At 45.6% G+C, this 15967-nt stretch overlaps 1 protein-coding gene across 9 annotated transcripts in view; it reads left to right on the forward strand.

Moving 5' to 3' along the window:
* Window positions 1-15120, forward strand: part of dmd (dystrophin) — a 163042-nt gene extending 147922 nt beyond the window's left edge. For 6 of the 9 annotated variants that reach the window (XM_072717979.1, XM_072717984.1, XM_072717981.1 and 3 more), the window contains 16 exons: window positions 6126-6187; window positions 6485-6559; window positions 6705-6906; window positions 7165-7250; window positions 7338-7495; window positions 8050-8216; window positions 8293-8404; window positions 8683-8819; window positions 9155-9193; window positions 9765-9830; window positions 10176-10241; window positions 10453-10611; window positions 11891-12134; window positions 12436-12559; window positions 13033-13125; window positions 13702-15120. In XM_072717979.1, the coding sequence (XP_072574080.1) occupies window positions 6126-6187; window positions 6485-6559; window positions 6705-6906; window positions 7165-7250; window positions 7338-7495; window positions 8050-8216; window positions 8293-8404; window positions 8683-8819; window positions 9155-9193; window positions 9765-9830; window positions 10176-10241; window positions 10453-10611; window positions 11891-12134; window positions 12436-12559; window positions 13033-13125; window positions 13702-13832 (1921 nt within the window). In that variant the 3' untranslated portion in view covers window positions 13833-15120. Of the gene's footprint in view, window positions 1-6125; window positions 6188-6484; window positions 6560-6704; window positions 6907-7164; window positions 7251-7337; window positions 7496-8049; window positions 8217-8292; window positions 8405-8682; window positions 8824-9154; window positions 9194-9764; window positions 9831-10175; window positions 10242-10452; window positions 10612-11890; window positions 12135-12435; window positions 12560-13032; window positions 13126-13345; window positions 13559-13701 lie in introns of those variants that run through there. The other 3 variants (XR_011993769.1, XM_072717988.1, XM_023793729.2) reach the window with 3 other exon arrangements.
* The last annotated feature ends 847 nt before the right edge of the window (window positions 15121-15967 follow it).

Below are 15967 nucleotides of genomic sequence, written 5' to 3' on the forward strand. Positions count from 1 at the left end.
CCATTATGCTCAAATTTTTGTGTGTGTGTAAAACTCCCCGAAGCATGCAAACCAAAATACTCCCTACGAGTGTCTTATTTAACCTCCATATAGCAGCCGCTGGACCGATGAGGACACGCGTCGGGAAGTGTTATCGTGTCCACAAGTATCTGGTCATCAAAAACGAGTTTTTTTGGGAGGGAGGGAGGGGGGGTTGCTAGGGTTAAATTCATTGTGATGAGCTACCTCAAAGAGATTGTTTAATAGCTTCACCTGCCATTGTAAATAACCCTGCAACACTTAAACAGGTTGAATATTTGCGGTTAAATTTCGCCCTGTCTTTAACAGGAATGCCACTTATTCTAGTGGAGAAAGTGCAAGAGTGCCAGCCTTGCTCCTAATTTGCAATCTGTTTTTTTTGTGCAGCGTTACATTGAATCCATCGTGTCATAGTCATAACCGTAAAATTGGAAATTGGAAAATCCGATTGTCCTTAAACCGCGTGGTATGAAGTAATTGCTGTTATATGCAGATTCACTTGTTAGATTCAGCTGATATTATTTTTTTTACCATGTCTGTTTTTTATTCTGTAGTCTCTGGTTTTTGACCAAACACTGGTTTTATTATTTGTTTTATCTGCATTCTGCACGTGTGTGGGATCACGCGCTTATACGTCTTTAAAAGCTAGGCGTCTAATCAATGTAGTTTCTGCCAGGGGTTGCACATGGATGATGAAATATGTATGAGTTTACCTTTGGTGTCTTTAGCAATGTCAATTGAATATTAGAATTCTGAACGCCACCTCTCTGAAACCGGATAAAGTTTGCTTGGAAAAAAGGTGTCTTTGACGACTTCGACATCTGAGGTTTGTCAGTTAAATTCACCTTCAGATGTCACCCGCCTTTGAAGAAAAACCTTTGCTTTGGAATGGGCGAATAAATCTTTGTGGAATCACCAACCTCAGTATCAGAGAAGCTGTTAACTGATACTGGTACCAGATCAGAAGTGCTAATATAATCATGTCTTTATATTTTTTAATATTTGCCCCCCCCCCCCAACAAAATAAATAAAAAAGAGAAATCGGATCTTACGTCTACTCTCCCTTATTACATATTTGGCTAATGCTGACTTGAAAACATGTAAACACTGGACATTCACCCCAGATCAGCAAGGTGATTCTGGGGAAATTGGCACGGAGCCAAACCCCATTTTCACACTGAGATAAAAGGCTCCCAGGACCCTAATGATGGGGAAGGTCACGGTGTTAAACTGTGTTGTTCCTTCAGCTACCTGCAACTATGCTACTGTACTACCTCGGGACCGTGACTCCGAAAAATGGCTGCTCCTGCTAGCGTATTATTTCTGAGGGCCTCTGCATACTTAGGAGTAAAGCATGGTTCACGCAGGGCTTGGAATTAAACAGGCCTGGAAAAAGTTTTCAGCAGATAAGCTAGTTAATGTGAGCATTAAAATTTTGAATCTTCGGAGTGTGGGACATTTTGCAGGGAGGTGCAGATGCCCTGCTTTAAACCCATAGCCCTTCGAATTTAAGCTGCAGCACTGAGAAAAATACACATAAAATAAAGGTTCACCTGGCTCTTAGTTTTGTTGGGTGTCTAAAGAATCGTTCTACTTCTAAGTGAACCAACAGTACTCATGTTATGCAAATAATGCAATAGCTAGCTAGTTTATTCACATGTCAATCAACCTGATTTATGTTATTGTACAATTAGTGTTTTTTTCATGTGTAAACTCCACATTACTATTGCCTGTGGCTTATAAAGGCAGTAATAAATGCATAATATTTTTGCAGTGTAGTATATAAATATACTTAATATTTACATTGTCCTCAGTGTGTACATATGACTGCTCAGTCCTCGTGGTTTTTTTATTATTATTTGTTCCTCTTTTTGCGTTTCTGTTCTCAACCTGTTTGATTCTAGATTTTATCAGGTAGGTGCGGAAGTCTGCATTTCTGCGTGAAAGCCGTGAAACAGCCCTTTAGAGCTCTAATTCCTTTGTGCCCCCACAGATGTTCCTACATGTTCTTGCCATCTATTGACTGAGGTTTATTCCTGTGAAGGCTTATCTGAGCAGAGGCTAGAGATGCCATCGTAGTTCAGCTGAATTGGGCTGTGTAGATTTCTTGCTGATAGACCTGCAAGCAACACAGACTGTTAAAAGTTGTTAGCAGGATATGTGGTTCAGACTACTATGAGTGTGACTTAGGTGTGTCCAGTCAGAAGGGATGGTGATCGAACTGCACTAAAGCATTACTTTCATGTTTAAATTTGGATCTTATTCTTGTCAAAAAAATGAGTTGACAGCACGACAGCCGTCCATTTCAACAAGGATGTCTATTCTGCTAGATGAACAGACTTTGTAAAATCAGCCATTTGCTTTTGCGAGACAAATTGTCAGTTCAGATTAAATTTGTATTTGTATGGATGATTTTGACTTGGGTGCTTTAGGGTAATTAGTTGCTTCATGTTATTGTTGCTTTTGTTGAGCAGCTTAGTCAATCAGGGTCTTGCAAAAATAATTTACAAAGTGACTATCTAAACACTGTTTTACAGTCTCTTGCCTGTATTTTCAATATAACGAAAAATAACAATGCAGTTCATGCTAATCTCTTGTTGCATACAACATTACATGATTGTCATGGGAACTGCCTCCCTATAAAAGGTGAAGGAAAATTTTGCACAGGTAGCCTTGCCTTGCTCAGTTAGTTTTCTTGTAAGTTTTTATTCCTCTTAGTGCTGTAATCAAGCTGCCTGCTTTCCTTGCATATGGAGGTTTCTGTAGGTTACACAAACCTCCAGCAGTATCCGAATTACTAATTCACTGCCCCTACATTTCAGCATATATCCACAGGCAGTTTTCCCCTGCATCCGGCATATCTTGTTATATCTTGAGGCAGTGTGGGCAGACAAAACAGCCGCACATCTGCGGGCTGTAGCAGCGTGTGTTTTAATCAGCCTGTGGGTTAGTCACGCTGCTGTCTCTGTGCCGCTTCTCCCTGCCTAGGCTTGCTCGCTGCGCAGCACCGTGCATGGAATCTCAGCTGTGTCTTGCAGAGCTGCAGGTATCCCGAGTGTCGATGCGCTTTTCATAGGTTTTAGGGTGTCTAAAAAAATTACACCATTTACATATCACCTGGTGTCACTTACTAAAATAACTGTACTGGAATTCTACAGTATCGTGCTGCCTGGTTATAAGAGAGGCACGGTTACGCATGTACCTGGTAAATACTCAGCTGAGCTAATGATCATGTCTAATGATGCATACAGTGGTCATTGTGTTTAATTTGATAGAGTATGAATAAATAACGACAAAGGCTCTTATCTGGGAAATATGGGAAAAGCGGTAACCCAGTTTCCCTGAGCTCAGGGCAACGCGGTGCCGCTCTCGTATTCTGGCCGGCCGCATGCTGGGTGAGCCTTGAAGGAGAACACCGGCAGGATCTCGGGCCATAAAGGTGCGAGCTTGTTTAAATGCCGCTTCCCATCAGGATGGCCGTGGATCGCGAGGCCACGTGAGAGAGGTACGGGGTGTGGAGCTGGGCCGCCCTCCGCCGCCCAGACACGTTTAATCATGCAGCAGCTGGTGCCCCGGGGCCTTATGGGTCCCGCAGGCACATGCCCTTTGTGCCTGGTTCTGCACGGCTCTTCCTTCATGGCTCCCAAGGTTTATGGGGGGGGGGGGGGGGTGTTGTGCTCCTGCTTTATGGCACCGTGTTATACACTCGCTTTACAGCATGCGGGTTTAGTGCTGTTCTGGCTCATAGCTCTCAGTCTCTCTTCATATGGGTCGGCTCTGGCCTGTGCCTCTGTGTCTTTGGCGTCCTGGGTTACTGCAGTGCTCAGGTTGACTGTGCTTGGTATTCCACTGTGTTCAGCTTCAGTGTCAAGGGCCTCCAGTTAGAGCGCTGTGTTCAGGTTGACGTTTTACTTTTGCTCAAGTACGGCACGCTTTTACAGCATGGGCATGAATAGTGCAGTTCATGCATTTTGTGGTGGGGGGGGGGGGCACGCACAATCTTTGTCCTTTTGTGGCAAATTTGTAAATGTATAATGCAAATTTTGCAAGGTAGACTAATTGAAATGCCTACAAGGTGAACTATGATTAGGTTGTATTTAATGCTCTATATGCTGGGCGTGTGTGTGTATGTGTGTGTGTGTGTGTGTGTGTGTGTGTGTGTGTGTACGCACACACACATAAAAACAATGACAAGCACTATTTTTGAGAAAAGAGCATTATTTTTTCTTTAAATATCGCTTATTTAAATTATGTTGTTTACTCATAAAAATCAGTGATTTGAGTTTGTTCAAATTAAATGTACCTTTTAGCTAATCCCAGTCATTTTCCAATAATCCCCCCATATTCCACACTCCACATTTTATCCGAGGTCGTTACGACCTGGATTTCATATGCTTTAGCATAATCCCAGAATCTCATCATATACGGTTGTCACCACCGTTTTTATATCTTATCAGGGCAGTATTTTCATGATCCCTCCCACGTTTTACAGTCTTGCAACCAAAATGGGCACGATTACATATGTATTAAGGTCTCCTCCATATGCATGAAGGCTTGGGAGAAGTGAGCAAACAGGCTCCTCTTCACCACTGTCCAACGTGCATCGGCGCTGAGAGATGTCCCTGTTGCCATTTTGCAGTCAGAGCCGGTTTTATGGGATCTCACCCTAATGCCAACGTAGTGACTGCATAGGCCGCTAAGTTTGTTACCAGTTATGTGCTTGACCAAATTGAGAAAATGGTTCTGGTACGATTATTATAAAAAAAAAAATGCAGGGGATCCCAATATCATTTGTTTTCATTAGGCTGCTCTCATAAAATGATGAGTGAGGAAGCCAAGAACCGATTTAGATCATTTTCAGATACTACGGAAATAGCAACATGATCTTTTTCTGCAGGTGGGGTGTAAGGTGATGGTTCTCTGTTAGCATATGCATCATGCCACACTTTAAGTGAGTCAGTACTATAATATTGCGGTTTTAGCACCTTCCAAAAATCTTGCAGTATTTTTGTGACAGAGATGTAAGATCCATACAATGATCTGTGACTTTCTCCTACTGCAGTGGGCTCTGACTGCCCGAAATCTCATTATGCAGCTTCAGAGAGTGATTCACTGGACCTCCCAAGCGGTTCAGTCCACCACTGCATCTGACTTCTCGAGCTAAGACTCGAATCCGATTGTTGATCCGATTTGGCTTTTGGCCATTGAGGGAGGGACTCGTTGCCAGCTGGCTGGCTGGGTAACCCTGTGCTCCACCTGCCGTTTGCACGGGACGGGCCGGTCTGCTACAGAGCTGTGTATGACCAGCATGGGGAGAAGATTGTGGAAAAGGCAAAGGGAAATAAGATGAGTCATTAATGTGCATCCTGTTTGGCCCACCATGAAGATCTGTACCAGTATCTCGGCTCCCTGAGGACAGACTTCCTTCAGCCATGACTAGACCAAGCTAGGCTTAGCCATACTGAGGGAACATGGCAGGTCACCGGGTGAACAGTCCTTCTTTTTATTTTTTTAAAGCATGAGAAAATGAGCAGAAGAGATGGTGACTTTGCCTGTTCCCAAAGGACAACATTCTGAGCAGATATTCAGCATTAGGTTCAGCCCACAGTTTTATCATCCTGCTGTACAGAAATCATGCCGCTTAAAGTAAAGTTCTCTTCTTCACTACGAAATGGGTGGGTGGAGAACCTGAAACCAAATCTCCAAAGAGCAAAGGAATCCAACAGCTCGCATTGCTTTCCTAGAGGTGAATCTGGTTTTGCTGTTCTGTAACCAAATTTTAAGGCTACACAGTGCATTGTAGGTATGTTACAGTAACTTAAAGATAATATTTTATTTTGTTCCTTTTGGTGTGACAAATACATTTTCTAGGCTGCAGTGCAACTTCCCTGGTGTCTTATAAAACGTGTTAAACTAAGCAAGGCGTACAACAATGAAGTAACAGATTAAGGTGTAACAGGCTCTTAAAATTAGGTGTCTAATAATTTAGACTTAATAAATATTCATTAATAATTTTAAGAGTCTCAACGCCTCCACAAGTACCAAGCGACACAACTAGCTTGAGCTGCCTTGAGTTTCCTGTGTATTGACCTCTTGTCTCTCCTTAGCCACCAGGCACAGACTACCTGCTGGGATCATCCCAAGATGGCTGAACTTTATCAGTCTTTGGGTGAGAAAAACATTCCCATCCATCCTCTGCCCCCCCAGTGACACATCCATCTCCTGCTGTGTGTGTGCGTGTGTGTGTGTGCGTGTGTGTGTGCGTGCGTGCGTGTGTGTGCGTGCATGCATGCGCATCAGGCTGTAGGAGTGAGATAGTGAGCAAGTGTGTGTTTCTTTGGGTTTGTTTATATTTGTATCTTTGTGCATAAACACGCATCTGCGTGTCTGCAAGAGACTGCAGAGCGTACCTGGGTAGAGCAGGCTGCTGTTGCTATGGTAACCTCCTCCTCCTCTCCTCCTGCAGCTGACCTGAACAACGTGCGCTTCTCCGCCTACAGGACGGCAATGAAGCTGAGGAGGCTGCAGAAGGCCCTGTGCCGTGAGTATCCTGCCTCCGCCGTAATGTCACCCTAACCCTTTCACACCCTGTAACTCCGCCCCTCCCCCCATCAAACCCTCGCCCTCTCACCGCGAAGCACAGCTCTCTGCGTCGACAGCGGCGTGACAAACTCTCTTCCGCACAGTGGACCTCCTTGGCATGTCGGCCGCCTGCGAAGCCTTCGACCAGCACAACCTGAAGCAGAACGAGCAGCTGCTGGACATCATGCAGATCATCAACTGCCTGACCAGCATCTACAACCGGCTGGAGCAGCAGCACAGCAACCTGGTCAACGTGCCGCTCTGCGTGGACATGTGTCTCAACTGGCTGCTCAACGTCTACGACACGTACGCTTGTCCCCCACGTTTCTCTCAGCTAAAGCCTAACATCTGCCTGTGTGTGACAGAGGGTCTCCTCCTGTGTTTAAAAGCAAGTGACGCACCCATACCTGACTTAAGTACATTCCGTTTTCTTTCTGTCTCTGTGGGTTGAATGAATGTCCCCCTTTATGCATGTGTGAATTTTATCACATGAGTGTGTATATTTCTGCCTGAGCTTGTGCTTTCTGTACCTTCTGTGTGTTTAATAGCATATCGTTTCCACAGAGGCCGAACAGGAAAGATTCGCGCTCTGTCATTCAAGACTGGAATAATTTCACTCTGTAAAGCCCATCTGGAGGACAAATACAGATGTGAGTATGTGTATAAATAAACACAAAAAAAAAGTATGTTGTGATTGGCTGTGTGTGTGCTGACCCCCGACCCCGCGTCCTCTGCAGTCCTTTTCAGACAGGTAGCGAGTGCCACTGGCTTCTGTGACCAGCGGCACCTGGGCCTCCTCCTCCATGACTCCATCCAGATCCCCCGGCAGCTGGGCGAGGTCGCGTCCTTCGGGGGGAGCAACATCGAGCCCAGCGTTCGGAGCTGCTTCCAGTTCGTACGTGATCGCACGCATATCCCGTCCCCGATGCCAATTGGGGGGAGAGAGACGGAGAGGCAAAGTCTGAAGTATAAAAGAGCATTTCTTATTAATCCATTAATCTGCTTTCCTGGCAAAGTGCATCCAGAAAACTTTCAAGGGCCCCTTAACTGCCCTCTGTTTGCACAGAAGGGGAGGGGGTTAAGTGACACACTATTGTGCCAGGGGGGTTGTTTGTGTGTGTGTTTGATTTGAGATTGGTGTCTGAATTTAAGGGGTAAAGCATTGCATTCCGTTACTGACCCCCAAGGTCAGACAGTTTCCACGGAGACAAACGACCACTCTGAGTGTTGCATTGACCGAGCGTATTTACCCGTCTCTCTCTCTCTCTCACACACACACACACACACACACCTAAAGCTCCTGCTCCCTTCCCTCTCAGTATTTAATCATTAATCGTTCGGAATGTCGTGTCAGGTGTTTTTCCCTGGAAACCTTTCCCTGGAGGGGGACAATGGGGGGCGGGGGGGTCCAGTTCTCTAATTGGCTGCCCTGTGTTCTTTTGCAAAAAGGCCAATAACAAGCCGGAGCTGGAAGCTGCCGTCTTCCTGGACTGGATGCGCCTGGAGCCGCAGTCCATGGTCTGGCTGCCCGTTCTGCACCGTGTGGCGGCCGCTGAGACCGCTAAGCACCAGGCTAAGTGCAACATCTGCAAGGAGTGTCCAATCATCGGCTTCAGGTACGGAGACCCCCCACAGGGCCACCCCACCCCAACCCACCCCAGTCCACCCAACCTCTCTCTCTCTCTCTCTCAGGTACAGGAGCTTAAAGCACTTTAACTATGACATCTGCCAAAGCTGTTTCTTCTCTGGACGTGTTGCAAAGGGCCACAAGATGCAGTATCCGATGGTGGAGTACTGTACCCCGGTAAGCGTGAGCCGCTTCATGTGTGGGCCTGTCTGCCTCTGAAAATGCACATGTATACCGCTGGGTACTTTAACCATACTGTAGAGTAAGCATAGAAAATAGTGTCACTGTAAGATACCTTTCTGTGAGTGTATAATGGCCAGTCTCCCTGTGTAAGCATAAAAAGTCGTATTTGTGTGTATGTGTGTGTGGAGCTATTGGGGCTGGTGGTGGGAGGGGGGGCTCTCTCCCAGCTCTCCCCCAAACAAGGGCCTCACTGTTGGCATCTTGCATTTCAGACGACTTCGGGGGAGGATGTGCGGGACTTTGCCAAGGTGCTGAAAAACAAATTCAGGACAAAGCGCTACTTTGCCAAGCACCCTCGGATGGGCTATCTCCCTGTGCAGACCGTTTTGGAGGGGGACAACATAGAGACGTGAGTCATGTCACCTGGCCGTGGCCATTAACGACACCTCCTGGCCCAATAAACTGCCTTTCTTTTGCTCTCATCTTCTCCTTGGTTCATTTGGAGGACTGCACTCATCCTCGTTTACAGACATCATTCAGTGCGTTGGGGTTATCGGTGAAAGGCTCTGCGTGTGTTTGTGTGCAGGTCAGAAGGGGGGGGGGGTGTGGCCAGACAGTTGCTCTTCATTGCCCTCCTGCTGTCCATTCGATGCCCATTGCGCTAATGCCTTTTGCTCCTTGTGAAAGAGTGTCTCACTTGCTCCCTGCTGCCTCTGTCTTCATCTCACGTTTTTTGTCTTGCAGTCCTGTTACACTGATCAACTTCTGGCCTGTAGATTATGCGTGAGTACTCCGAACAGCTGGCCCGGGCACTGCCTGTCCCGCACACACGCGTGCACATGCAGAACCTCACACGTGCATCGGTCCATGCAGACTTTAGCCTCAGACCTTCACGTGTTAGCCCTGCTCAGTCCAACTCACCTGCTTCACAATCCTCCACCTCCATCCTTATTTTTATGTTCTACCCCTTTTTGCCTCTGCTTCCCGGGTTTGGAGATGAGTGTCCATACAGCCTGTAGGTGTGCTGTTCCTTTTCAGGGTTTTAAAGGTCACCTTTGATGAGGATTGTCCTGTGTGATATATAAAATTCTGGAGACCTTCAGGTAATACTGCCTCCCAGTGGTAGACTTGGAAAATCTTCTGTCTTCTCTTTTCTAGCAGCAACCAATTGCTGGAAGGAGATCTGACTATAGGGTTTGAGTTGGACATCAGTACAATCGGGCCGTGTTTAAGTCTTAATACCTTTATGAAACTCTACATGGAAGGGTTACCATGGATACCAGTAAGAAGTGAGTGTGTGAGGTGAAAATGAACCTCTCACCACATCCCCATTTTACCCCCTTTCTGCCTGCAGGCCCACTTCTTCTCCCCAACTGTCCCATGACGACACCCACTCCCGCATCGAACATTATGCCAGCAGGTAAGACATGCACTATCCACTTTAAACACCATTCCATCGTAATCCATCACGTAAAGTGATACAGTAACTAAGGATAATACAGCAAGAACACAGTAACACTGTGTTTTTACAATAAGGTTAAAAAATACACTGCACAGGACAGCATTATCAGAGGAATGTTAATAGGTTTACCAATGGGATACTATCACTCATTTGGTGCCCCCTAGTGGTGAATAAGGTCTATTGAAGACTTGTTGTTTATTCTTTTTTTATTTTGACTGACCCCTTTTATAATGAGAAGTTGACTCTTGGATAGCTTGTTTTTTCCCCTTCAGTGTGTTTGTGGTCCCTCTTCACCATTTACAGGCTAGCAGAAATGGAAACGCGCAATGGCACCTGCATCAGTGATGGAATATCACCCAATGAGAGCATGTAAGCACTACTCCTGTTAATGTCCTGTTCTACCTGGGTTTGGCTTGCTAGGTGAGGCTGTTAGAGTGAGTGTGGTGGAGGATGGTGTCTCTCTCTCTCCCTCCCCCTCACCTGTGCTGCCATGACCGGGTTCTGCGGCTGGGGGGGGGCCCTGTTCCCAGCTGGTACCTTGCTAAGCTGTCAGTCTGACGCTGCTCATGATGCGTTGCAGTGACGACGAGCACCTGCTGATCCAGCATTACTGCCAGAGCCTGAACCAGGAGTCTCCGCTGAGCCAGCCGCGGAGCCCCGCCCAGATCCTCATCTCCCTGGAGACGGAGGAGCGAGGCGAGCTAGAGAGAGTACTCAGCGACCTCGAGGAGGAGAACAGGTACACACCGCCGTCCTTCTCAGAACCTTCCACCAACTCTGAGCTGCTGCTATGATATAAACTGTGCATAAAATTTTTAAAATCATACAGTAAGTCCTTAGGCATGATAAGCTGTGTGGTTGTGTTGATGTTTTTCCCTCAGTGGAATGTCTTTTTGAATGAATGAAAGTCATTTATATAGTACTTTACAGAACCAATGGGGAGCTGCATCAAAAGGCAGGAGAGAATTCACTAATTAGATAGAGGGGATGATCAGGAGGTACCACCCCTACTCCTTCCACAGATGCCTAGAGATGTTTTATAACCTCAATTTTACATCTCATCTGAAGGACAGCACCATTTTTACAGCAGTGTCACTGCACTGAGGCACACTGACCACACCACCTCCTCTTCCAGCAGCCCAGCTTTCCTAGTTGGTCTCCCATCCAAGTACTGGCCAGGCCCAAACCTGCTTAGCTTCAAGCAGCTTGCCTAGTATGAACTGTGGCTGCTGACAGGTTATTTTCACAAACACCCCTGAAATTGTTACATTAATTTACATGCATAATATTGTATGTAAATTTGCATTTAGGCTTCATAAAAAGTCCAACCACACAGTTACTGGGTTTCACTCCAGCCTTGTAGCTTATACAGAGTGTCATTTCAGATTTTTTATCTTGGGACAGCACAGGGTGATTTGTGGCTCTATGGAACAAGACACCGTATGGGACCAGAATGTTGTCAGTACCAATCGTGTGGATGGCAGCGATTTCGCCATTGGGCTCCTCAGCAAGGCCCTTTCCTGCAGTTACTCCAGGGACGGGCTGACCCTGTTTTCTGAGTTTTACATTGCTTTGTAGTGAAACATCTAATGAATAACAAAATCATCTTAGCGAAAGTGACTTACCTAACCACACGGTTAACTGTTATTAATGAACTGAATTAGCCCTTCCTCAGTGGTCCCTAACTAAGCCAGTAAGCTGACTTGGCAACAATAGCAGATTACTGACACAAGCATTTTAGCTGAATGCACATTCTGTATATACAGAAATTTTTAACAAAGGGAAAAGATAGATAGAAACCTACAGGCCAGCACTTAACACAAGCAAAATGATGTAATGAGTGAAATTTAAAAATAATAAAAAAAACCATTAAATACAATACACAAGTGAAAATAAGCTTGCTTAGAAGAAATTTCTTCTGAGTATTTTCTAATTTGATACCATTTCCTGTTATAATCATGAGCATAGCTTGTTAGCGGCAGTGTGTGCTAACGCCTCACTGTGACCATCCTCCTCAGGAACCTGCAGGCCGAGTACGACCGGCTGAAGCAGGCCCACGACCGCAAGGGCCTGTCGCCGCTGCCCTCGCCCCCCGAGATGCTGCCCGTGTCGCCGCAGAGCCCCCGGGATGCCGAGCTCATCGCCGAGGCCAAGCTCCTGAGGCAGCACAAGGGCCGGCTGGAGGCACGCATGCAGATCCTGGAGGACCACAACAAGCAGCTGGAGTCACAGCTGCAGCGCCTCCGCCAGCTGCTGGAGCAGGTGAGGCCGCCTGGGGCACTGCGAGCTCACGGGAGTCAGGCACCCGTCTCTGTACCGTCCCTGCCTGACATCATATAGGCAAGAAACTTGGTACTAAGATTGTTCTCGACTCAACACAGCGCAAACATACATTTATTTTAATTATAGATACCATTGCACAGTGGAGAAGTACTGTAGCTTTGAAACTGCATATGGCTGATATTTTAATCTAAGGTCACAAGGGTGTTGTTTACTCATGCCAGAGGTTGGCGGACGAGACGAGCCCCCCCCCCCCCAAACAGACAATGCTCTCTAATTACAGCCCCAGGTGGACACCAAGCTGAACGGCACGACGGCGCTCTCGTCCCCCTCTACCTCCTCCCAGCGATCAGACAGCAGCCTCCCCCACCTGCGCGTGGTGGCCAGTCAGACCACGGAGACAATGGGTAAGTGACAGAGCATGCATCACCCAGTACACGCCACTGGTGGAGCAGCATCACTGGGTGTAACGCCAAAGTGCAGTGATAGGATCAGCGTGAGATGCTGCTGTAATCGCGAAACGGCACTAGGTACAGACTATTTACAGCCGCAGGAACCGTAATGCTTTACAGGTTGGGTGCAGCACTGAGTTCACTGCAAATTAAAACACCAACATTTCCCCGTAGAGAACACCAGAACGCCTATTACACATCAGAACGTCAGATTTCCTCAGTGACAAGGAAGTGATGCCCTGTTTGATACAGATTTTACCCATTTACTTTCAGGTGAAGGACATCACTGCTGATATTATTTCAGCAGGTTTGTTATACAGCATTACTGCAGGGCAAGAATGCAGTGTAAAATTACAGTGACCAATAAACATGAATTCAACTCAGGCAAGTAGGGCAGGGCGTTTGATTTTGCTTTACGTGCCATTCAGGCGACGACGAGTTGTCCAGCCCGTCCCAAGACACAAGCACAGGATTGGAAGAAGTGATGGAGCAGCTGAACAACTCATTTCCCCACACCCAGGGTAGGACGCAGTAGAATGGCCACCACGCAAACACACGCCATATGAATGCTGCTACAGAACAATCAGGACATGCACCTCACACTGCCACTCCCTCAGAAACAAACCTGCATAAACTCCAGTTTTTCCCCTTGTTTTCCTTTTCCCTCTGGGAAGATTGATTTACTCTTGTTCTTTTCCCACCTGGTCCTTTCCATGCCTCTCCTGTGTTTCTCTGAGGAAGGTGGGCGACGGGGAAACCAGTGAGAGGTTAGTGGGGTTACTCTCTTCCGCCCCATGCTGTTGCTCTGCCTCTCCTCCTCTTGCCTCTCCCACATGGGCTCGCCTCCTGCTGCCACCTGCAACAAACCCTGCGCCGCTGCATCGCCGGGAATGGCCGCATGTCCCTTCCCGTCCGCTTCTCCCCCGGGGCTCAGAAGGGGATTCAGGGGCTGGGGTGGGTGTCAGCAGAGAACCCCTCTAAGGTTCACTGACACACTTCTGCTGGAACGGCGTGCGTGCGTGCGAGGCTGGCCGCGTCCCAGCATGCCGCTCAGGTTCCAGTGTAGACGTATGACAGAAGCTGCACCTCCTCCGCAGGCCATGCCGTCGGCAGCCTCTTCCACATGGCCGACGACCTGAGCCGGGCCATGGAGTCCTTGGTGAGCGTGATGACGGCTGAGCAGGGCCAGGAGGAGCGTAGAGCACCCCCCCCCAGCATGCTTTTATAGTCAGATGACCAGACTGGAAACGTTTACAAAGAAAAAAAAAATACTATACATATATATTTTTGTGAAGGATCATGGTTACAAACTTGTAGTTTTACGTAGTTTCTTAAATCTAAAAAAAATTGGTTTTATTAACAAAGGTTTTTACAGTTCTATGCAATTGTACAAAAAATTCAAAACTGTGTGAAAATAGTGTGAACTTACTGTTTCTATGTATTGAGCGCATTTCTGATTGTAAAAAAAAATAAACATTTGTAATAAGAAAGATTGTAAACTTGAGGGTGCTTTATATAATAGTTTTATTTATAAAAAAAAAAAAATCATAATGTCATGACTTATAGGCAATGTGTCAACTCTGTAACCTTACAGCTTCGAGTACATTAACAGTGTTACAACTGCGTTTGAATTTTGAATGATCCGTCCGTGTCACTGGCCATTCTTTTAACTAAGTTTGCAGCTTTCCCAGAATCCTCTGCTCTTAAGCATCAGCAGTTAGGATTTTTTTTTTGGACAATTTACAAAAAGTGATGTATGTACCTTTCACATATCGCACTGTTTAAAGAGTACAGGAGACTACTATTTTCTAAAACCACTTTTTAAATGTTATCTTGAGTTTGGGGGGAAATTGTATAAAAAGACTACTTGGAGTAACTTTTTTGGCCAGTTTTGGAAGTTATTTTTTACAGAGGAGCGACTGATCACAGCATGAGTGCCAGGAGAAGCAGCATCTCTACACTGGATGCAGCCTCATTGTAATGAAGCAAGTTCTACCTCACTTTAGTTTCTAGCGGTACTCCTTCCACTGACCATTTACATAAGATTTGAATAAACTTAAGACTTCAAGGTACCACACAAGCAGGTTTATACCTACTTTCCTCCCTACTTTTGCCAAATTAGAGCAGATGGATTAAAACTTAACGTGTTCAACTTGCAGAGGGTTCAGCCTGGGTAACACAGACGCTTTGTTGTTAGTGTGTTTTGGAGGGAAAAATATTTAATCCAAGTACTTGATATGTCCCAAGCATTTTTTTCTTGTATAACCAGAATTTAGAGTGTTGAGAATAAATCAAACAAAACTGAGCACTTTCACATTATGGCAGCAGCATGTTGCTGGAGGTTTTAAAATCTCAGCTATTGTATTAATTTCTAACTTTGTCTATCATGTACTCATTTTTCATAGATTGTTATACATTTTCCTTCACATCAAAATCCACCAAATATATGCCTTACTACTGTATTATAATATATTATGGCTTTACTGTGTATATCAATAAAGCACGCCGTTATCTTCTGCCTGGTTACATTATTATTATTTTTTTACTTGAATTCCAAGACTTTTTTTAAACTATAGAATCATCCATCAGATTTGACATTTCTTTCAATAGAGAAAAAGCGGTTACTACACTGCTCCCAGCATTTAGGTATTTGGGGCAAATTACTAGTCTTAATATTCAGTGATGATATAACCCTTTTTAGTGCAAAACATATAGCATTTATGGGCATCAGACTCCAGAACTATACGTAGCAACAACATAATTTTACAAAGTTTTCAAGCACAGAAAAGCAGGTGGGAACCAGGGAGAGATCTGGTATTTGTAAATATACTATGATTTGAAGTCATCCCCAATGAGTCCCAAAATAACGTCTCCTATATGTAAATGGTTTTAGGCATTACCACAAGTGGGCACCAAAATATAAATTCAAGAAACGGGTAAGGCTAGTCCATGCTGCTTTATTGTTTTATACCTCATGAGGACTGCCCCATCCAGTGGACACAGGAGTGAAGTGCAGGACAGGGGCCGCCTTCAGCAAACTTGAGCAACGGCATGCAGACAAAGGCCCACCCTGTAGGAAAAGCACACAGTGTAGATTTTGACCTGAAAGTCTGTGACCCTGAGGAATGAGACATTCTGACCAGAAAGCTTTTTGCATCGAACAAAAAAATTCACATAAAAATGCAAATTAGGATTTAAACAGAGGATGAATGAAGAATGCCTGCAGGATCAGAATTATTCAAGTGTAGCAAAAAAAAAAAAAAAAACCTTCCTCAAAAAGTAAAGGAAGCCTCAAGCACATATCTGCAAAAGTGCTAGTTTCTCAGAGGATGTGAAAAACTCAGCATCTAAGGAGTGTAGTTT

The sequence above is a fragment of the Paramormyrops kingsleyae genome, chromosome 1, assembly GCF_048594095.1.
Source record: "Paramormyrops kingsleyae isolate MSU_618 chromosome 1, PKINGS_0.4, whole genome shotgun sequence".
NCBI classification, from domain to species: Eukaryota; Metazoa; Chordata; class Actinopteri; order Osteoglossiformes; family Mormyridae; genus Paramormyrops; species Paramormyrops kingsleyae.